We start from the raw sequence: 23,758 nt of genomic DNA, 5'->3' as shown, positions 1-23,758 counted from the left end.
AAATAGTGACACCTGCATTAATACCAAATGCTACATCTTGTACTTAAATCTGAGTTAAGAGGCCCTTATTATTTTAGTTGATATTATGGTCATATGATGTATATTCCAGAATTAAGTTGTAATGAATTAAATGACCAAAAACGTACTATACTAACATATATACAACACACAGAGAGCTGCAGAAACCTGGGGACAAAGAGGCCTCAGAGGGGGTCCTGCCCAGCTATTCTGCTACACCATTAAATACAAGGAGGAAGCTCCAGATGTTTGTTTCCAGATGTAGAAATAATTTAACAAATCTGAAACATTCTATAGACTCTATTAAAGTCTATTAATAATGATAAGTCAATTTAAAAAATATTTTTTAGGGCCCCTGTCAGTCACGGTTCCTTAGAATCATTCTAACCTTTCACCCCCTTCTGTGTGTACTGGAGGACTTTAGAATGTTAGCAGTGTGCAATAAGAAAGAAGACAGCATATAACTTACACAGACTTTATTTCATGAATAAATTATACAAGACAATGAATAAACAAATTAATTTTAAAAAGTCTCAAAACTCGGACTAATGTAACACTTGCTATCCACTGATGTCAGTGTACTTCTTCATAATGCTAATGGTTAGCCCTCTAACTGGGACATCTGAGAGAGAAATGGCGGTGAAGGCTGGAGGTTTCCTGTGCTACTCATGTGTGACAGCAGACAGTGGACACTGCTGAGGACCGCAGTGTTCCACATGAGGACACTAAAGTAAAACGACTGGAGAACATAAACACTAGGTTCTAGTTAAGCTACAGACTAGAGACAATCTGTTGCCCTTATGCGATAGGATGCTGAGGATGATTTCAGACTGGGAAGGTGAAATTACAGCCATGGTCTGACAACAAGCTTACTCTGATTTGATCTAAAGAGAAGAGAGAGGGAGGGAAGAAAATCTTAAACTGCAGCGTTTGACTTCAGTCAGAAGTTCAGGTAACAGGTGTTGGTAGGCTACTTTGGTTTTTTGCTTCTCGTCTACGGTCATGCCTCCCACTGGAACACAAACGTCAGGAGGGTTTGGACGATGAGGTGGATGGAGGCGTTGGATTGGCTAGCCCCTGGACTCCAGAGAGCTGCAGAAGAGAGACACAATCATGTTGCATGCTGGGAAACTACACAACAATATCCGTTCTTTATCTTACTGAGCCTAATATTAGTTCTATTTATGTCAGATTATAAAACACCTCATGAAGTGCCTGTTTTTAAAATTGTGTGACCGTTGTTCACTCACTAAACACAAGCTTAATACATTACAGTTTGGTTTTCCATATCGTAGAGAGGCTGTGTTTACATCTAAAAATTGCTCACACGTTTACATTCTGTACTGTATAGAGTCAGTATGCAGTATAGATTAGATTAGCCATGATAACAGTGTGCACATGTATTAATGATGCCTGGGTTCAGACTAATGAGATGTCTCACGAGTAGCTGGTGTGCTGCTGTCGTCTCCGGGCGCTCCTCATCTTCTCAAAGCGAGCCTCCATCTCCTCCAGGACCTTCGGGGTGTAGCGGACCACCAGTTTCACCGAACCCTGCGCAGCCTTCAGCAGCTCCACAGCCTTCTCGTGGTGCTCTCCCTCAACACTCTGCACACACACACACACACACACACACACACACACACACACACACACACACACACACACACACACACACACACAGTCAGAGCAACAGTCTGCAGGACGCCATGCCAACCATTCATTTCACTGATGGTATTGTTTATTCTTTGTGCAGTTAGTAGGTAGGAAGATAGGTAGGTAGGTAGGTAGGTAGGAAGGTAGGAAGGTAGGAAGGTAGGAAGGTAGGTAGGTAGGTAGGTAGGTAGGTAGGTATGTAGGTAGGAAGGTAGGTAGGAAGATAGGTAGGTAGGTAGGTAGGTAGGTAGGAAGGTAGGAAGGTAGGAAGGTAGGAAGGTAGGTAGGAAGATAGGTAGGTAGGTAGGTAGGAAGATAGGTAGGTAGGTAGGTAGGAAGGTAGGAAGGTAGGAAGGTAGGAAAGGTAGGTAGGAAGATAGGTAGGTAGGAAGGTAGGTAGGAAGATAGGTAGGTAGGTAGGTAGGTAGGTAGGAAGGTAGGAAGGTAGGAAGGAAGATAGGTAGGTAGGTAGGTAGGTATGTAGGTAGGAAGGTAGGTAGGAAGATTGGTAGGTATGAAGGTAGGAAGGTAGGAAGGTAGGAAGGTAGGAAAGGTAGGTAGGAAGATAGGTAGGTAGGTAGGTAGGTAGGTAGGTAGGAAGGTAGGAAGGTAGGAAGGTAGGTAGGAAGATAGGTAGGTAGGTAGGTAGGTAGGTAGGAAGGTAGGAAGGTAGGAAGGAAGATAGGTAGGTAGGTAGGTAGGTAGGTATGTAGGTAGGAAGGTAGGTAGGAAGATTGGTAGGTATGAAGGTAGGAAGGTAGGAAGGTAGGAAGGTAGGAAAGGTAGGTAGGAAGATAGGTAGGTAGGTAGGTTGGTAGGAAGGTAGGAAGGTAGGAAGGTAGGTAGGAAGATAGTAAGATAGGTAGGTAGGTAGGTAGGTAGTTAGGTAGGTAGGTAGGTAGGTAGGTAGGTAGGTAGGTAGGTAGGTGGGTAGGTAGGTAGGTAGGTAGGTAGGTAAGTAGGAAGGAAACTTTATTGATCCCTCTAGGGGGAAATACAAAATTGACACAACAGTATTCTTAAGTGATAAAAATTAAATTAAATTAAAATACTATATACAATAAACAATCTCTAAATACTCTATACAGTAAACAATAAATATAAATATGCATATGTCTAAGAGTTAAATCAGAAGAGATCTTTTTCTAACCTCTGCTCACATGTTTTCTGTACAACCATTTCTCATCATTACTGTAGTGTTTGTTATATATCAGTTGTTCCATGTGCAGAACACAGAATCTATGCCTGTATTATAACAACCTTAAAGTCTATTTCATAGTTTCCGTTTTCACACAGCTTTGCATGACGTAGAATTTGATATCAAAATATATCAGTTATTGTGTAAATGGTCAGAGTGTAGCTGTATGTAGTGGAATCATACCACTCCATTGACAGACAACAGTTGGTCTCCTCTCTTCAGCCCTCCCTGGCGGTCGGCGACCCCCCCAGGAATCACTCTGGAGATGTATATGGGGGAGTTCTGCTCTTTGCCCCCCATGATGTTGAAGCCCAAACCCTCTTCCGTCTTGGGCAACTCCACCACCCGTGGGTGGGCGTGACCCTCGCTGGCTGCGAAGGCGGCCACTGTTGCCTAGACAGGAAGGAAATGACAGGAACAGGGAAATAAATCAATCAATAAAAAGACATGAATATATGACACAGAGCTGTGACAGGTGAAGCTGTAAAAAAGATGTTTGTGTCATTTATTCTAACTACACTGTCACCAGAGTCACAGAGTGTGTGTGTGTGTGTGTGTGTGTGTGTGTGTGTGTGTGTGTGTGTGTGTGTGTGTGTGTGTGTGTGTGTGTGTGTGTGTGTGTGTGTGTGTGTGAGTCCTACTTTTGAGTCCACTTTACTGTTTAGAGTCATTCCTAGATGTGTCAAAATATAAAATATGATATTTATTAATCACCACACCCTCTATATTCACCTTCACTCAGCACTTTTGCAGCTGTTGCACCTGCATGGACCAAAACCTGCAGGTGTGCTTCCAGATGCCCACACAGTCCCACCCAAGACCCACCACTCTCCCACTTGCATGATTAAAAATGGACCTCATGAAAGAACTACTCATACAAACCAATGTGTTTCATTGCTATGTGTACAGATTCAGGCCCAGCTGAGAGTACACACCCCTGACCTTCACCTCCAATAGCAAAGCCTGCTGCATGTCCAACATTCATTTTTTTTTAAACTTGAATGTAATTCCAGTTCTATGAGTACGTGCACAGGCCTCTTTTATTCCTGCTGCTGAGCTCAGAAGGGAGACAAACAATGGGTGAACCTGTGTGTGGTTGCCACCTTCTGATTGGTCAGTGAGTGCAATGATCTGTCTCAAGGTGGAGTCTTATCAGAGCCTGTTAGAGTGCTATGCATGTACACATAGAACTGGAGTTACATCCAGGTAACTACTATTTCTTTATAATAACCTCTCTCTAACATGTCACATCTGCTTTAGAGAGACTTGTTGTTCTAACTTCATGTCAAAGCTGTCTCTCTTTATTTCTGTCACGGATCCTCTAATACTGACACTGTTCAGTTGGTATTTCTGACGGCAGTATTTGAAGCTATGTGGGGTGAATTCTTGTTTTTACTCTTTAGTGACATCTGTGTGAATCAAACCTGTCCACAAATGAAGCAGAACAGGTTCTCTTATGGGGCAAGTTAAGTGTCTCATCCTAAGGAGTTTTAGGATGATAATAAGAAAATGTTCTTACAGTAGATCCTAAGTCTCTGAATAAGTCCTCTTGTACAATGCTGAAGTACTTTTTAATGACCAGTTTGCATGCATTACCTTTGCTGTTGCCTGTGCTCGCACCTCTGGTCCTCCTACAATGTCCAGAGTGTCATACAGCTGCTCGTATACCTGAGAGATCAGATGAGTCAAGTGATGCACACTGGATATACATGTGCTATACAACACACATCTGATATGATGGGAAGTCTCATGATGTGTATTTTATATGACTTGGGGCTTCAGAAAGGTTAATAGTTAAGAAGTTACCTCCCTGATGGCGGCACAGAATTTGCTCTGTAGGACTCTCTGCAGGGCCTGCAGTTTGGGGGGAGGCAGCTCACCGCTACGCTGCAGCCGGTCCAGCAGCTCGATCACCCTGCAAACATCTAACACACACACACACACACACAGGAAAGAAGGTGAGTGTCTCAAAGGGCTCCAAAGGCCCCAGATTCCCTGTGTGGAAATGAGTTTGTGATGATGGGATTCATTGCAAGTCTGGTAAGAACAACAACAGTGTAAAGGGCCTGATCAAGATAGTGGATCCTTATGTCAGGAGAACAGACACATTTAAAACAATTCTACAAATAAATACTAAGTGTCTACCTGTCCCACTGCATAGACTGCTACTCCTGACTGCACCTCCAGAAATGCCTGATTGTGGATGTATTCATTATGTAAGAGCAGATAATAATGAACCTCATTTACTCAGTGATTTGTTTGCTACTGTTCAGATTAAATGTGAACACAGCAGATGTTCTGTGAGCCACCGTCACTATCCTTTTTGTCATTAATATAAGTATTTTATACAGACCAGTGTTGGGGAGTAACTAGTTCCATGTAACTGTGTTACATCATTTAATTACAAAATGAATGTAAGTGTAATCTGTTACAGTTACTGATGAGAATGTGTCATTAAATGATGATGATTACAAAGGAGGTTACATCTGAAGTCACACCTTTAACATTTTGCTCAGGAAGGTTTTTTCCTCATTTTTTAATATTGAACATGTTACTGAATACATATATTACTGTTTTTAATTCTTTGAAATCTATATATTTTTATATTTTATAAATAAATCATGATGTGGGCTTATTTGAAGCACACATGGACTTAAATAGTGTCACAGTACTAATTAAGCCGATTCCAGACTTTTGACTTTATTCATCAAATTTCTTTATTTTTTATTATAAAATCTACATGAACTAATGAATACATTTTACAATGAGAGATAAATGTTGCTTTATAAGAAATGATCTCTCTTATAAATCATGTCAGTATCCATGAAAAACAGCTGAACTTTTTTTTGATTTTGGTGATCAAAATGTATGCTGCATATTTGTCCATGAAACAAAGCAGCAGTGACACAGATATATTTTATCTTGATTGTTCCTAGGGGGGGAATTCAAAAACTGACACAACAGTCAAAAAATAAAATAAAATAAAATAATATATATATAATAAACCGTCTCTGTCTAAAATAATCTGCAGTTATATAAATCTACAATATACATAAATTCCTTATATTACATACAAGTGTGTAATGTTCCTGAGATGAAACAGTAAGGACATCCTCAGTCTTATTAGTGGAAGTGGGAGGTTACTGGGAGCTGTGGTGTTGTACAGTCTGATGGTTGATGGTATGAAAGAGCCTCCCAAGAGCTTTGAGGCACGTGACTGAATGAGTGTGTGGCTGAACGTGCTCCTGAGTGCTCTGCAACGTGATCTAATGTAACTCTGCCACACTGTCATGTGATCCCGGCTGATAACATTTTAGCATTATTCATTTCTATTTTTTTTGCATGTAAAACTGTCTGTAAAATCTTTTACAATCTTTTTCTGTTTCATAAGATGATGGATGCATGAATGATGCATGTATGAAAGGATTTTGATGCATAGTTACACTTCAGCCACCACAGTGTGTCATCCCATACATCACCAGTAAACCTGCAGTAATGCTTTTGGTTGTAGATCAGTTGATTTATGTTATTGTAATGTCATGTTATATCATTTGGTGAAAGAGAAAATGATGTTACATTTTTGTTTTCATGCCTAAAGAGAAATGGAAAAAAATTAGGAAAAAAATCCTGACTGAGGTCATCATAATTCATGCATGAAAGGGTTAATGTACATTTGCATATATAAAAATGTGAATCAGCTGCACAAAAATGAAAAAAATGATGCATTTTATTTCTATGTTTGTATACTGTTGGTCACGTTAGGAAAAGTCTGGCTAAAAGAAATGTGTATATGGTGTTTTTACAGCTCTCCAATGTAACAATGGGTCAAATGTGACAGCATGTGAGGGTTAACCATCATTAAAGTTGAATAAAAATACATAAATGTATCTATTTGTAAAAAAAATTTTAAAATGTGTTCAAATAGTTTGGCATGTGATTGGTTAATGTATTTGTGAACATCATAAATGAACACATTAATAAAGCTTGGTTATATTGGTAGATCATGTGACACTGATTTCTCTCCATAATAAATGACCCTATTAACACTGCAGAAGTCAGTCCATTTTTGATAGTGGTTCAAACTAGTAGGTTGAGATGGGGGGAACCCCAATTTAAAAAAAACATTATATATTTACTGAAAAGACACGTAGGATTATCAGAGGATGAGCTGATGTAATGCCCTTTCATAGACTTACTTACATCTTGGTATTTATGCTGTTTATTCATTTCTACACATCAACAAAAATCTGACTGCAAAGAAAAATATAAAGGTGAGGGGAAAACCTCTCCACACTAATGAATGAAATGAATGCTTCCTCACACTCATCTTTGAACTAGACCATCAGAATGGTTCAAACACACAGATCCTTAAAACACGAGGAAACATTTTCAGATCAGAGGAAATCAAGATGGATAGAAATGAAAACTTTTAACATTTTGTTATTATGTGTTGGGTGCGGGCTGATGTCCTGGGGGTCATCTTCCCCCATTCAACCTTTCCCTATGCTCAACATATGAAAGCCACAAAATCAGCCCACTAAATGTATATTTACATTCTCTCTCTTTCTCTCTCTATAGAAAGAGAAGGAGAGAAATAATGAGAGTATAAGCTATATAATATACAGTCTATGATAGCAGCAGCAGAGATAGAGAGAGAGCAGTGGCTCATATTCAAAATGAACGTGGATGAGCTTGACCGCACCTTCATCACCTTTAATTCCACTTCAGCTGATTTCAAACACTTTGATGATGACTCGCTCACACTGTGTCCGTCATTCATCTTACAGTTCATTACAGTTCATAACAGCTGATCAAAGCTAATGAACAGAGATACCGCACATAATTACCAACGAGGATGTCAACAATGGATCAGGCCTAAGTGACAGTCTGAATGAAGCCTACACATAATGACGTCATTACGAGAGAGAAACACGCTGGCTTTTAACATTTAATGACGTCTCATTATTCATAAATATATATATATACTTGTTCATTTATTAATGATTCAAATAACCAATATTCGACTTAGAATAAAAAAATACATTATTTTGCCACCTTTGTGTCATTTAAGACGATAGTGACTCTGTATAAGTGTTATCCTTTAAAACACACGGGTTTACTGTCACTACATGTCTGTTATTACTCAGTATTATTAGGATTGTTATTATTATTATTATGAGTGCGTTACCTCTCTCTAGGCAGAGCGGCTCAGTCATGGCCGCCATGTCTGCTTCCTTGGCAGTGTGGTAGTAAGAGGACATCATACTGAGCTCCTCAGTCAGTCTAAGCGGATCCTCAGATTATTACTGCGTGGATGAGCAGAAAATCAGCCTCAACGCGATGCGTGCTCCATCTGTTATGATGCTATGGTCAGCAGACTGGGTGAGGGTGAAGGGTGGATGCGGGCTGAGAGCTATGGAGGGTGGATGGAGCCAATTTCAGGATTACCGGGAGAGGGATCAGGAATCTTTGGTCACGTCACACCGAGAAGAATTTCCAAAGGGATTCATTGGCTCCTTTGTACTGTTTATTTATTTATTTGTATCTTTATTTATTTCATTTTATTTATTTCATCGTTTATATTAAATAAAGCCAAGAGAAAATGTTTATATTTTTCTTTCTTTTTTTTGGAGTCATTGGCAGGTTTGTTTGAATTAAGATGGAACAGAAGTAGACATTACATTTCTTTTAGGTGCTTGTTGTTGTGGTTTTAATAATGAGCCTAAATATGAACCATTCACATACAAACTATGTATATTGATAATCAGTTACTGTGTGTGCTTTGTGACGTTGGAGACTAGTTCAGAGGATTATTATTGAAAATATACTGACACCCTTTTTTTTTTTTTTTTTACTGCTGCTGCTCTTAAGTTTTTAGAGATGTCTTGTACTGTATGTGTTTTTGATGTGTGCCTTTTAAAGGTTCTATTTTCTTACACCGAGAAAGTCGATCATTGCGCATTTTGTATAATGACAATAAAGATTCTTTAATTGAATAATTAAAGGGTAAACCACCATTATTGCTGTTATTCATATTTTTGATATGGCAGATTACTGTGTGCATTATTGCCTAGCATGGCCTCTCTTTGCTGTAAAGACTGATAATGCCAGGCATGGCTTTGGTGATCCAGATGTGGGTGTTTCATGAATATTCTACCCAACTCTTCTCAGCTTTGCACCTGCCAAAATAAATAAGAATATATAAACGAAAAACATTGACATTAAAAACGAACAAAAGAGCAGATTAAAAATTAAAAATCAAGAAATAAAAAATGATTATTGCACATTTCCAGTAATAATTGCAGTGCCCCCTGACTATATCTATAGATGTTGACAAATCAGGCTTGACTCACTTGTGTTTACCTGAATGACATCACATTTATAGACATCATCCATCTCTAGACTTATTATGATCAAAGATAGCTGCCTTAAACCCACCACCATAAACAGCATATAGAGTGTCAATTACTCTCTTTATTTCATTATCTTTTGTAACCAGTTGGTGAGAAATCCATCAAGAGTCAAAGGTCAGTGACTTTTTTATTAATAAACATTACTGCTAGAACAAGTTAGTTATTTTATTTTTTGACTTTCTTTGAAATCTTTGGATGAAAGTTCGTGTTGTGATGGTGAAAGATGGAGAAGACATCATGACCACATCAGTGGTCCTTGAGGATGGAGTGATCCTGTCTGATCTGAAGGACATCTCTCATGCCATTGGGTCTTCATTTTGCTCTCAACATAGACTATCCAAAGGAAGTAAGGTTCACATCTGAAGTCATTCAGAAGGTCCTGATGAACATCGGTGGAGGACAGAACGGACTCTTGTGGAAAACCTTGTACGGTTGTGTTCTGATGAGACATCTGAAGCTAAAACTTCAGATATTGAAGTTCAGGCTCTAAAGTTTAAGCTTTAAATTCATGTTTTTCAGTTCAAGTTTTGCACAATTTTTGAAAATGCTTTTTTATTTTTGCAATTTTTGTATTACTACAATATGAAAACCCATAAAGTGAAAGCAAACACATATTCCTATGGAAAGTCATCATTATGAGATAAAATGATGAGACAGAAAGTCAGTTATGAGATTATTAGTTTGAACCACTTGCCAAATAAGTTCAATTGATTATCAAATCTAAGGTAGAGCTTTACACAACAAAGGATATTTAATCAAGAACAAAAACTAATGTAATGTAACAAAGTATGTTCTTTTATTTCAATCAACATGTGAAGGCAGCTCTTTCACTACTCATTTTAAGTAGAAACAACTAGTTAGGTTTTACAGTGTGCCTGCCTTTTTGGACTTTTACCCTTTTTGAGTTGTCTACCTGTTTTTGACTATGAATACAGCTGAGTCTCATATCCTCTCTGTCTCATCTGGTAGTTGGGTTTTTTGGTACAAGTCTGTTTTTGCTGAGTCGTTACATTTACGTCATTTCTAAAGTATTCTTAAAGTAACTTAATATTTAGGTCTACCTCAGTTTGGAATGTTCATATAATAAAATACATTGTAGTTACTCAGCATTTAGTTTTTAGTGGACGACCTGTTAGCATCCACATTTCAAATGGAAATACTGTATTTTCTACTCCTCTACATTTAGCACATTTCAGATGTCTGAGTTGTTAAAAGATCCACCAAATAGTGATTTAAACTTCTCACATGGTTTCATTTCAATTAATGTTTGAACCACTACTTTAACTGTAATACTGCATACTACATCACTATAATACTGCAGTACTTTTACTGTAATACTGCATACTACATCACTATAATACTGTAGTACTTTTACTGTAATACTGCATACTACATCACTATAATACTGCAGTACTTTTACTGTAATACTGCATACTACATCACTATAATACTGCACTACTTTTACTGTAATACTGCATACTACATCACTATAATACTGCAGTACTTTTACTGTAATACTGCATACTACATCACTCATAATACTGCAGTACTTTTACTGTAATACTGCATACTACATCACTCATAATACTGCAGTACTTTTACTGTAATACTGCATACTACATCACTATAATACTGCAGTACTTTTACTGTAATACTGCATACTACATCACTCATAATACTGCAGTACTTTTACTGTAATACTGCATACTACATCACTATAATACTGCAGTACTTTTAATGTAATACTGCATACTACATCACTCATAATACTGCAGTACTTTTACTGTAATACTGCATACTACATCACTATGATACTGCAGTACTTTTACTGTAATACTGCATACTACATCACTCATAATACTGCAGTACTTTTACTGTAATACTGCATACTACATCACTCATAATACTGCAGTACTTTTACTGTAATACTGCATACTACATCACTATAATACTGCAGTACTTTTACTGTAATACTGCATACTACATCACTCATAATACTGCAGTACTTTTACTGTAATACTGCATACTACATCACTATAATACTGCAGTACTTTTAATGTAATACTGCATACTACATCACTCATAATACTGCAGTACTTTTACTGTAATACTGCATACTACATCACTATGATACTGCAGTACTTTTACTGTAATACTGCATACTACATCACTCATAATACTGCAGTACTTTTACTGTAATACTGCATACTACATCACTATAATACTACACTACTTTTACTGTAATACTGCATACTACATCGCTCATAATACTGCAGTACTTTAACTGTAATACTGCATACTACATCACTCATAATACTGCAGTACTTTTACTGTAATACTGCATACTACATCACTCATAATACTGTAGTACTTTTACTGTAATACTGCATACTACATCACTATAATACTGCAGTACTTTTACTGTAATACTGCATACTACATCACTATAATACTGTAGTACTTTTACTGTAATACTGCATACTACATCACTATAATACTGCAGTACTTTTACTGTAATACTGCATACTACATCACTATAATACTGCAGTACTTTTACTGTAATACTGCATACTACATCACTCATAATACTGCAGTACTTTTACTGTAATACTGCATACTACATCACTATAATACTGCAGTACTTTTACTGTAATACTGCATACTACATCACTCATAATACTGCAGTACTTTTAATGTAATACTGCATACTACATCACTCATAATACTGCAGTACTTTTACTGTAATACTGCATACTACATCACTCATAATACTGCAGTACTTTTACTGTAATACTGCATACTACATCACTATGATACTGCAGTACTTTTACTGTAATACTGCATACTACATCACTCATAATACTGCAGTACTTTTACTGTAATACTGCATACTACATCACTATAATACTACACTACTTTTACTGTAATACTGCATACTACATCGCTCATAATACTGCAGTACTTTAACTGTAATACTGCATACTACATCACTCATAATACTGCAGTACTTTTACTGTAATACTGCATACTACATCACTCATAATACTGCACTACTTTAACTGTAATACTACATCACTCATAATACTGCAGTACTTTTACTGTAATACTGCATACTACATCACTATAATACTGCAGTACTTTTACTGTAATACTGCATACTACATCACTATAATACTGCAGTACTTTTACTGTAATACTGCATACTACATCGCTCATAATACTGCAGTACTTTTACTGTAATACTGCATACTACATCACTCATAATACTGCAGTACTTTTACTGTAATACTGCATACTACATCACTATAATACTGCAGTACTTTTACTGTAATACTGCATACTACAACACTATAATACTGCAGTACTACTAGTATAGGAGGATTTTTTATGTTATGGAGTATTTTTACATCTTATCATCACTTACCCTTTTTATGTCCCTTGAGTTATAACATCATACTGATAAGTTATAGTCTCTCATTACATCATGATTATGTTACCATCACTACGGTCATATAACTACTTTTATACTCCTCAAAGTAAAGCATCATTCTTCAAAACTAACAAGTAGTGACTGTGACGTTTGGGGGGAATTCATGAGCAGTTACTTAATAATCCAGATTACTATCATAAAAACTTCGTTTTGAGCCCAAAACCATCATCTTACAACAGGGACCGTTGCAAACTGTTAACTATATAGAAGACATACTTATTAATGCCCATTACTGTTTATAAGAAATATTACTGATTAGAATTTCAACGTCAACATAAACATTTAGAGGTGGAGATTTGTTCCACCCCAGCAGCACAGATACATGTCGCTGCTACATTATAGATACAGGGATGCAACGATAATTCACCACGATTATAAGAAATATGAACACTTTTTACTGTGATGACAGTGTAAATCAAGCACAACACCACATATAATTTAAAAAAAATTTTATTCCATAATGAATAAACAGAACAATCCTCAATTTTCACACACTACATTTCCTTCAACTTCACGTACACTGAGCAGAAATAAGTAACTGGGGTCCAAAAAACGCATGTGGAATCTAACTGAGCCTGATAAGAAAAGAACACAATCTAACCATCTTAAAACAAATAGGATCTGTGTTTAGAATTCATCGCAGCACCTCGTCCTAACCCCCCACCCCACCCCCCCCGGGACATAATGAGGAAAAAAAGAAAGAAAAAGAAAGTAGAATTGGCTTGAATCGCTGGTAATCTGATAATTTTTAGTGGCACGGATTAGTTGAGCAAAGCAGGGAGGCTGCCACTTTAATGAGATCCAATCAGTCGTATGTATCAGTTGTGTTTGGAATATTTAACAGATGGTGGTCAGATGTAAGGATCTGAAGCCCTGACATCATTAAGCTTCCTTTACCTTGGTAGAAACGTAAAGGCCAATTTAAAGTACAGTAAGAAACATATAGATGTGTGAGTCTGTTGTAAAGCCTCTCAGTACTCATCTCCTGCTGCTTCCATCTTGTAGCCATTCTCACTGGAGCCGTAGCCGTCAGCTGATGGAACCGACTGCTGGTCCATCGTTATCCCGTCCTGACTGTACTCCTCCATGTTAGGAGGTTCCCCCCCCTCATCCTCGTTCCCCATGTCATCCTGAGGCCCCATGTCGTCTCGTAGGGAGCTGTGGCGCTCCTCTCTGCGCTCCCCCCTGTCTCTCTCCCCCCGCTCCCTTTTGTGCTCCCTGTCTCTGTCCCGGTCTCCCCTGCGTCTGTCTCTGTCTCTGTGGCTGCGCCTGCGGTCCCTGTCCCTTTCTCTGTCCCTGTCTCTGTCTTTACGCTCCTCCATGCCCTCCCCCACCTCTCCCTCATTTTCTTCCAGCATTCTCTCTCCTCCCTCAGGGGCTCTGTCTCCCTGGCCCACCTCCTCTCCGTCCAGACCCTTTCCTCTCTCCCCTCTCTCTCTCTTACGATCCCGGCTCCTGCTCCGTCTCTTCCGGTCTCGACTCCTCTCCCTGCTCCTGCTGTTGTCTCCTCCTCCTCCTTCTCCTCCTCCCCCTCCTGCTGCTGCTGCTGCTGCCCCCCCGCGATCCTTCTCTCGCTCTCGACGCCTGGTACCAGTACCACCACCACCACCACCACCACCACCACCACTGTTCTCCTCCCCTACTGCCACCGGCCTCTCTCTTTCTCTTTCACGGGAGCGGCTGCGTCGGCGGCGTTCGCGGGATCGGGACCTGCGCCGCTCTCTGTCCTTATTATCGCGGTCGCGCTCTCGACTGCGCTCCCTCCTCTCCCCGCGATCCCGATCACTGTTAACATCAGGACACAGAATACTGTTTAACACATTGCTCACTCTTACACCAATCCACAGGACTGCACTCTAAGCACTCACCCCCCAATAGGGCGATCATCGTAACGTGATGCATCATCTCGGCCAGAGTGCTTGATGTTGACATCAGCTCCACCTCTCCTGGTGCCACCCAATCCACCACCTGGTTCAGGAGGGAAAAAAACAGAAGAGGAAGTGAAATGTGTGTCACATTAGTGTGTCCACCTGTTATATGAACTGTAGTGAGGCTGTGATCACACTGATAGCAGCTCTGTGTCATAAAGCTCACATGGCTGCTGTTGGGTGGAGGTGTTACTGCAGCTACAGTTAACATCAAATACTGCCCCCAAAGGTTCAATCTGCGTCATTCATTCATAACTGCTCAATCTCTACTTTCATTTGCTACATGCTTGTAGCTCCTGCTTGTTCTTTTTGATAGAGAACTCCACAATTAACTTATTACTGAATAAACCTCACCTACAGTTGTTAGAAATACATTGTTCACACCCTCCTCCACTTCCTATATAGGTCAAGACCCCACTGTTTATTCAGCACCATCATCAGATCAACATTTCATTTATTTTATTTATAAATTGGCAGCTATGGATCCCAAATGTACAAAATCTTTGCAGACAGGGCTGTCAGTTTGGGTTACCCTGGTAACAGACACTGATAAAATGTGCCCATCAAATCTGAATCACGTTGCAAGTCAATTATCTCAAGTCTGACATCCAGAGGAAGATCAGAACACTTGACAAATATAAGTGAGAGCAGCCGTGTGTTTTATTAAAAAACTAGACTTAGTATTCTGCAATTCTCATCCGTTGCAAAATTATCCAGTGGGCCAGATTGGACCCTTAGACGGGCGGGTCTGGCCCATGGGCCGTATGTTTGACACCCATTCATGTTGTTGTGACAGTCCTGTGCTAAAAGTTCATGGTATTATTGTCTTAATAAACCTGCACTTAGTAGTGAAGAAGAGAAGTATTAGTGTTCATATTCTAACCCTGTGTGTGATTGGTTAGTGTATTGTTGTGTTTTGGTGTGAAAGCTGTGGTTGTAGCTGACCTAGCCTGCGAGGGTGCCATCCTTTAACAGTTCGTCCTCTCTCCACGTCCACCAACACTCTCCTGCCGTCGATCTTCTTCCCGTCTGCGTGCTTGTAGGCAGCTGGGGGAGAGGAATTGGGAGAGGGAAGACGGAGGTGAGATGGGAGTAGGACAGCATCAATGTGGCCAAGGAAACAAACAGTGCATTATTATACTGACCAGGAGCAGGCGAGGCCGAGATGGCTGCTCTCTGGGTAAAAGCCGAAGGATAATGGGAGTAGACTTCCTTCCACCAGATGAGTGATCGATACGTTTACGCTTTAACTGCATCTTTACATAGCCAGCTGTCTCTTCTTTCACTATCTATATAAAACATGCTCTAAGCTGTCCACGTTTATTAAGGAGAATTGTGAGGACGTCCAATTTTCTTGAGGCGACATCTCTTTAAATCTAGTTCACTACCAAATGATTCATTACTACTATAAAAAGGCACAGTGGTAAGTTACTGTGCATTGTGATACTCTAACACACATCTGATGCTCTTAAATATTCAGTTGCTGTTGCTATGACAACTGTATGTACTGTACTCATTGTAACTATAAAAAAACAAGTGATATCCAGGGAGCTTACAGGTGACATGTCTTTTGTTTTGAAAGTCACGTGTTATCACAGCGGTAAAGCTTCCTGCACCATGTGTTTCACTTCAGTGCTCAGGTTATTTTAACATGTCCCACACCTCATTTGGACTTTTATCTTCCAAAAGCTTGAGCTTGTGTCAAACTGAACATGTGTGGACATTAAACAGCTGTACTGGTTTTAATCTGTTGACACCTGTTACCAGCTTACCATCCTCTGAATGGAAGAGCAACATGATGGACGCCACCAACAGCAAGAAGCTGTCATTAACAAAGAGTTACAAGCATGTCCCACCCCTCATCCCATTATACCACACAACAGTCTTTAGATCCATCTTGTATAATGGAAGGACTCCAGGCGGCTCATCCTGGCTGCTACACTGGTCTGATGTGCTGATGATCACAACTTTTAGGTCCAAGAACAGGGCCTTACCAGAACCCAGCAGGTACAGCATACAGTCTTGAGGGCCTTACCACCTCCTCTCATACAGTAGTATACAGTAGTATACAGTCTGAGGGCCTTACCACACTCCCTCACTCACACTCTGCAGGTGACGGTCTTACCATGATACCTCACTGTTGGGCCTTATGAAAGTCTCTGCCCCAGTCTACAAGCCTTCAGCGCCAAAAGTTACAAATACTGTCACTGCAGCTCCACCAGGGGCCTTACCAGAACCCCTCCAACTTCTGTGTTCACTAAGGATGACAACATCCCATCCAATGATAGGGCCTTACCAAACCCCCACCAGTCCTACCAAAACTGACCAACTGAAGAAAAAAGAAAAAAAATAAACTTAACAAAACAAACAAAAAGAAAAGAACAAAAATGGGGCTGCTTCCTTACAGGAGTTGTCTTATCACAACCCCAAACAACTAATGAGGCCAGATCTAGTAGGTCTAGGCCAGGTCTAGTAGAAATGTCTTCAATCTGAGCTGATTTAGGGCCTCCAGTGTCCTAATTTAACTACTGACATGTCAGAACATCAAACTGTATTTTTTGGGGGGAAAATCTTGAATGTATTCTTATTTTGTAAGGCCAACTTAACTAGGATCTATCTTTTAGTTATGTAGTGAATAAATAATGTATGAATAGCCGATTTAGCATCATTACCAAAACCATTCCCCTCATTTGCCTTTTCTATTAAAGCCAGCTCACATATACTATTATATATGTATCAACTTCTCACATTAGCCAGACGAGATGAGCTAACTGAGCTGTGACTCCCACACGTTTACTGAATATAGAGTCAGAGAAGTGTATTAATAGTATGGTTTGACTTGTACACACTATTATCTCTACAGTTGAGTTAATGCCTGCTTCCCATTTACATCTTTCACTGTCCTGTAATAGAACACTGGAGCCTAGCAGACACACTGAGGTTGACACAGAACACTCATCCTACACTTGGTTCTAAATGTGCAAACAAAAATGAAACTAGTAAAACAAATGAGTGCAGTTTTTACTCTTACTGATGATTGTTAAGTGAGGCATGTTTCCCTGTAGACCTGCTGTACTTTACTGCTACACAATGATTGGAAGCTGCATCAGTGTTGTCAGAATCTCCTACATATTGAGTGTGTTCAGCATGAATCACAGCACACTAACAGGACTCTGGTGCCACTTAAACTCCCTCACTGACCCCCTGTCCCTGCATACAAAGTCACTGCTTTGGAAAGCATGAGCCCAGAGCAACCTGAGGTGGCTTTAACATAAAGGGCAGAATCATTGGGCAACATTTCATACACTAGTGGTCAGGGGTGCGTTCAATGGTCAAAGCCTAAAGATCCAAGTAATAGCAGTTGCACTGAAAGCAAAACAAAGTTGCTTTTCCCATTGAACGTAGCTCCTCTTCCCTATGTAGGAGATGGAGGGTGGAAAGAAATCTTACCCATCATACAAACCCATTATACCAACCATATACTGAGCTGTGGTAGTAGGGTGTAGATGAATCATAACCATCATCATCTGCCAGCCAGCTCTGGCCAATAGCCATCACAGATTGGCGGCTGCAGTGGCAATGAGAACAACACACAGTTAATACACTGTTGAGCCCCACATCCCCCCTCAGTTCACCCCCTGTTTGAGACTACATCATAGCTGTGATTCAGCAACTCTGGTCTTGAAGAGCTGATAGCGCTGACAGCTGAGATACAGCAGGCACAGACGCAGAGCACGTCCATTCTAATCACATGAAGCTGCTACACTCACCTCACAAGCTGTGTTCACCTGCATGAGCATCATGCTGCTCATCTCTGCTTTTACACACACACACACACACACACACACACACACACACACACACACACACACACACACACACACACACACACACACACACACACACACACACACACACACACACACACACACACACACACACACACACACACACACACACACACACACACACACACACACACACACACACACACACACACACACACAAGCTAAATAGAACTGTGGCGGAAAAAACTTCTGTCCCACATATCATTCATATGGATCTCATTCATAAATAAACATGATGTATCCTTAATGAAGCTTTCAGAGAGCACAGAGTTTATTCTTTAGTTTTATGACTAAAAACCATTGTTACATAAAACATGAGCTAATTCAATTAATTATATTAAATGTGAAGAATGAATATGGGTTAGCTATATTTCCTTTTTTCTATACTCTGGGTCACATTAGGGGAAGTCATCACATTTCAGGCTACAAGAAATAAAGTATTTTTGCAGCTCTGATGTAAAAACGGCTCAAATCTGACCCTGAACAGTATGTTAAGATTAAAACTATCTAGTTCATCATTTCAGTACTAGTTCAAATAGCCTACACTTCCAAACCCTGCAGAACACACTGTATTATCACTTCAACCTTACATACTGATCAGATTCTGCTATTTCACAATATCTTCATCGTTTTTACATTTTTTGTAGATGGAAAAAAAACATTTTAAATGTATAATCACACTATAAATGTATGTTTATAGGTTCAACATTACATATGTTTCCATATTTGTATATTTTGGGTTGCATTAGGATAGGTAATAAACTTTACTTTTAGCCTTAAATGTTGAGGTGATTTTTTCTTCTCTAAAACTGAGTCTGCAACTTCAAACTTGTGCAGCACTCGGTCCACTTGTTGAAATAAGATGAATAGGAAACACGGATAGGATCACACACACAGCATACATACATTTACAGCACAGCTTAACTACCTTAAGTATTCTAGTTGAAATGTCATCAGAACACACAGCTACAAAGCAGCAGTGTGTGTATCAGGTGTGTTTGTGACACACTGCGTCTCTGCCGGCTGTATTTCAGCTGTAACATCCCAGAATGGTGTCACTGTGTTACAATGCACCATTCACTGCATCATCCACTGTGGCATCACCACCAGATTCAAATGTCTCACTAGTGTGGTGAAGCTGAACTAATCTCACCATGACCAGGGTTGAAGACCACCAATAAAACACAAGCTCAATAACTAATCATACACAAAGATGGCTTTCCATACAGTCCATGACACATTTCTGGTAGAAAAAACAAACATCTCATTCAAATGCTTGGTGACCAGTCTGACCATGTGCTTACCATTACAGTCCAACCAGGAGAGCTGCTCTTCCACAGAGCTACCACGCCTAACAGTTAAGACAATGTGCCGTTGACAGGCAAACATGTTGAGCTTCACAGATCAAAAGACACTTTTCCCCCATGATGCCCCACTGAGTGAAGCACTTCTCCCCTTCTCAACCAGACTATTAGTCAACTGATAATACGCAACAAACACAGACACACACATCACACAAGCACCAGACTCTAAACTCAACATGCACATTATAAAACATGTGTAGAACAAGTTCAGATTCCTCTGATGCCGTAAACATTAGTTTGTCTGTTTGGTAGCTGTCACCTTCCCGAGGTGAGGAAGCTGCCACTCATTACTATAATAAAAGATAGATAGAATAAAGGGAAGAGGGTCCGACTGAAGAGTGCCCCTGCTTGTCACAGTGATCGGTCTTAATGAACATGTAATCATATAGAAAGTGGTTTTAGTTCAGCACACTTTGTTGGTACTCACAGTGCATGTCTCGTTCATGCTCATACTCAATGAATGCATAGCCCCGAGGCTTCCCCGTCCTCTTGTTGTACACTATGTAGATCTGAAACAAACAAGCATGGACACTTTGATTGGCTGTGAAGTGCATTGTTACACAAGAATACCCAAACACAACCAATAACGTGTGTGTGTGTGTGTGTGAGAGTATATTAAATATTATATATATAAATAAATCGAATTCCTGAAAACTGCCTATTTTATATGTCAATGATTATTTATTCTGACTATTTTAAAGCTATTATTTATTTAAGGACACTGTTTGATTTTAAGACATTATTTATTCTATATGGAACACTGCTGAAATAAGTTTCATTGTATAGTTTTATCAATGCAATGACAATAAAGTATCTATTCTATTATCAGTGACACAAAATCCAAAACCACTAATATAGAGTATTGTAAAAGCTTCCTAAGTGTAGCATTTACAGCAGAGCAGGTGTACAAATAGTTCCATGCTTCCAGTGACTAAGTTCCAGTGACATATTCCCTTCATTTCATATATCTCTGAGTATTTGCACCGACAGCTGCACAGATGAAAGTGCAGGTCATGTGACTATGAATGTTAATTGTTAACACAGATTGCACTCAGACAATGCTGACAGCTCTAGTGTGTACCTCTTAATGTTTCATATGTTCTGCTGCTTTAGCTTGCAGGTCAGGTTGTGAACAATAGAAAAGTAGTGTATGGAGGGAAGTTTGTTTTTTTAGAATATAGAATCTCAGTGAATTTCATAGAAGTGTAGTTAGTACACTTAGTGCATACATGTGAGTAGGTCTAGACAAGTGAGTAAGAGCAGCTGATCATACCCTTTTGATGGGGCCGTAGACCTCAAACTCACGGCGCAGCTTGGACTCTGTTGTATCGTAGTTCTACAGCAAAGACAAAAAAAGACCCTCAGTTATGAGCAGGGATTAACATGCTGAATTCACAGAGCTGCTGTGAGTACATGTGAAGATTTAAAAAAAATAAAGTCATTTAAATATATACTCACCACTCGTGCAACAAACAATGTCTTGAAGGCATCGCCTTGTGCATTGGGGTCATTATGAGGGTCCCCTGATATAACAGACAGGAAAGCAGGATGAGTTCAAACTACGACATCATACACAGTGAGTAGAGCATGTACTGTGTCACTGTGAACACTTACAAAGCTTGAGTTCTGTCTCCACCACTGTTTGTCTCCTCTCGATCTTTTCTCTTCTCTGCAAAAGCAAAATAGTGAGTCAGTCAGAGGAGGCTCATAGACATGCTGGTACCACTGGCCCAGTCTGTCAACTGCTGGAACACTACAGCCTCTTCTGCTATGAGCACAATAAACAGGAATGCACTATAGTCTTTATGAACTTCATTTCTATAAAATATTAATAGTCATATTTTAAAAAGGTTGTTTGGTGTAATATTTCCCCTGCAGAGAGAATGAGCTTCAGTTTACTTCAAACAGCTAATATGTATATTATTTAACATTATGTCATCACTATAAAAACACCAGCTAACTGCTAAAGTGTGATAAAGTTGTCTGACGTTAGCTTCCCTTTTTTTTAAGTCACATCCAAAAAATGTCACTGTATAATATGACCTCTTCCTGTCAGCTTCTGTGTCTGCAGTGTATTTACTGCTTCTTATAACTACTTCAGGTCAGCTGGAGGAGTTGTGCCTGTGACATTCTACCTTTGTATGATAATCCAGGATGCTGCTTCTACTGTTTATCATACAATTTTCAGGGTTTTCAAACAGAAATGTATTGTTTTCCCACACATCCTGCAAAACAAGTACAGGAAGACACCTGACAAAAATGTGACTATCTTAGTTGATTTGATCTAAGAAACATTTACCCATAACATATGTATTATTGTTGTTCTGTTATAACTGATTTCATTAACTGATTTACATTTTGTTTTTCACACAAGAGCAGCTGTGAACAAAGAGCATCTTCTGTTTCTGCACCAATCAGCTGTTTTTCTTCTTGCACATTTCCACCAAGAACAGAATTGGAAATAATCTAAAAAAAATAATCTAGTTGTAGTCTTATAATAATATAAATAGTGACCCCTGCACAATCTCCAATATTTGAAAATCTAAATGAAGGTATAAAAGTCCATGCTCTTTAATTCACATCTCACCTTTCTCTCCAGCCTTTCCTCACGAGTCTCAGCCCTGGTGGGTGGGGGGGCATCTCTGGGGTCCTGATCACAAACGAGAATGTATCAACACAGGGTTCGTGCACAGAGGAAGAAACATACCCACATTACACAAGACTCAATACATCACCTCGAAGTGCCTGATGAAGGGAGCAATGCCACTGTAAGGCTGGTTGTGATGCTTCTCATGGGGAAGCTTTTCAAGCTGAGGCAGGAAGGGGATGGGGTCCCGCGGTGCGAAGAGGGCCAACAAGTTCGGAGGTAAAAACTGCGTCATCTTTCTCCTACATAGATCAATCAGTGTATCATTTCTATAAGCATCAGCTGACACGCTGCAAACATCAAGCAGAAAGCGGAAAGGCCAACACCAAGAACGGAAGCTGGCACGTTACGTAGCATTATGTGCTAGTTGTTGTCTTTAGCATGTGTCGGTTCTGCATATCCCATCGGTGCAGCAATCATCATTCTTTATACACAAACTACACTAACACTGTGGATAGAAGTTGTGTAATAATCGGTTACATTGAGGCAGTTAGCTCCTAGCAGCGTACTTTAAGCTTTGAGGTTGTAGCATTAGCAGATTGAAGCCATTAGCTCCACTTAGCCAGCATGCTAACAGTGCTAACAGAGAGCCTGTGTATGCGGTTAATGCTCACCTTCACTCCTCCTGTCCACACAGAGGTCAGACCATGGACAACGTGGAGACTCTGGTGGTGTATGCCGGTCCTGGACCAACTTCTTCGGACTGAAATGGACAAACAACAACTAAAGCAGACCGCTACAGCTACCAGACCAGACCGTGTGTCGACAAGTACCTCAATGTGTGCCTATGTTCTCAAAAATAAAATGGCGGGATGCCGTAAATCGACCACAGCCGACGCAAACGTAAAAACCCAAGCGGTTTTTTTCCAACCCGCATTCTACCAAGACCCCGCCCCCTACTCCGCCTCTGATTGGCCCTATCCGACCTTGACCCTGATATCTCGCTCTATGATATCTTAAACCCAAGCCTATCGAGCTGACCAATCACAGGCAGAGTAGGGCGGGTCTTCTCAGAATGCGGGTGGGAAAAAATAATGTAATACCTCTACCACAAATCAGCAGCACCGTAGTGCGCATTTCAACCAATGTTCACACACAGTGTGGATGAAATGAGTTGTTCTGCATCAAACTTGTCATGTCTAACTTATAATTTAGCTAAATATAACTCAACAGTATCAACTCTTTAAGGTAGTACACAT

General features: G+C 39.7%; 2 protein-coding genes across 3 annotated transcripts; both read right to left on the bottom strand.

Annotated features, from left to right (window-relative positions):
• Nucleotides 1-1,088: 1,088 nt before the first annotated feature.
• Nucleotides 1,089-8,133, bottom strand: lin7b (lin-7 homolog B (C. elegans)). Of its 2 annotated transcripts, XM_062439135.1 has the most exons (6): nt 8,058-8,133; nt 4,676-4,794; nt 4,466-4,537; nt 3,053-3,262; nt 1,460-1,623; nt 1,089-1,110 (listed from the first exon to the last, which is right to left on the bottom strand). In XM_062439135.1, exons 1-6 carry the CDS (start codon nt 8,131-8,133, stop codon nt 1,089-1,091), a joined length of 663 nt encoding a protein of 220 aa, XP_062295119.1. The 2 variants fall into 2 exon arrangements, with proteins under 2 accessions (XP_062295119.1, XP_062295120.1); XM_062439136.1 differs by lacking the exon at nt 3,053-3,262 and having other exon boundaries at nt 8,058-8,094.
• A 5,073-nt stretch (nt 8,134-13,206) lies between these two features.
• On the bottom strand, nt 13,207-23,388 carry snrnp70 (small nuclear ribonucleoprotein 70 (U1)). Its single transcript, XM_062438381.1, has 10 exons — nt 23,174-23,388; nt 22,648-22,801; nt 22,500-22,562; nt 21,527-21,581; nt 21,371-21,435; nt 21,186-21,248; nt 20,340-20,421; nt 15,646-15,747; nt 14,641-14,740; nt 13,207-14,557 (listed from the first exon to the last, which is right to left on the bottom strand). The coding sequence occupies exons 2-10, from the start codon at nt 22,792-22,794 to the stop codon at nt 13,744-13,746; spliced, it is 1,491 nt and encodes a 496-aa protein (XP_062294365.1). The 5' UTR covers nt 22,795-22,801; nt 23,174-23,388; the 3' UTR covers nt 13,207-13,743.
• Nucleotides 23,389-23,758: the final 370 nt, after the last annotated feature.

The sequence above is a fragment of the Scomber scombrus genome, chromosome 18 (assembly GCF_963691925.1).
Source record: "Scomber scombrus chromosome 18, fScoSco1.1, whole genome shotgun sequence".
Lineage (NCBI taxonomy): Eukaryota > Metazoa > Chordata > Actinopteri > Scombriformes > Scombridae > Scomber > Scomber scombrus.
Note: the sequence above shows the minus strand (reverse complement) of the source record. Positions and strands in the feature narration are given on the sequence as shown.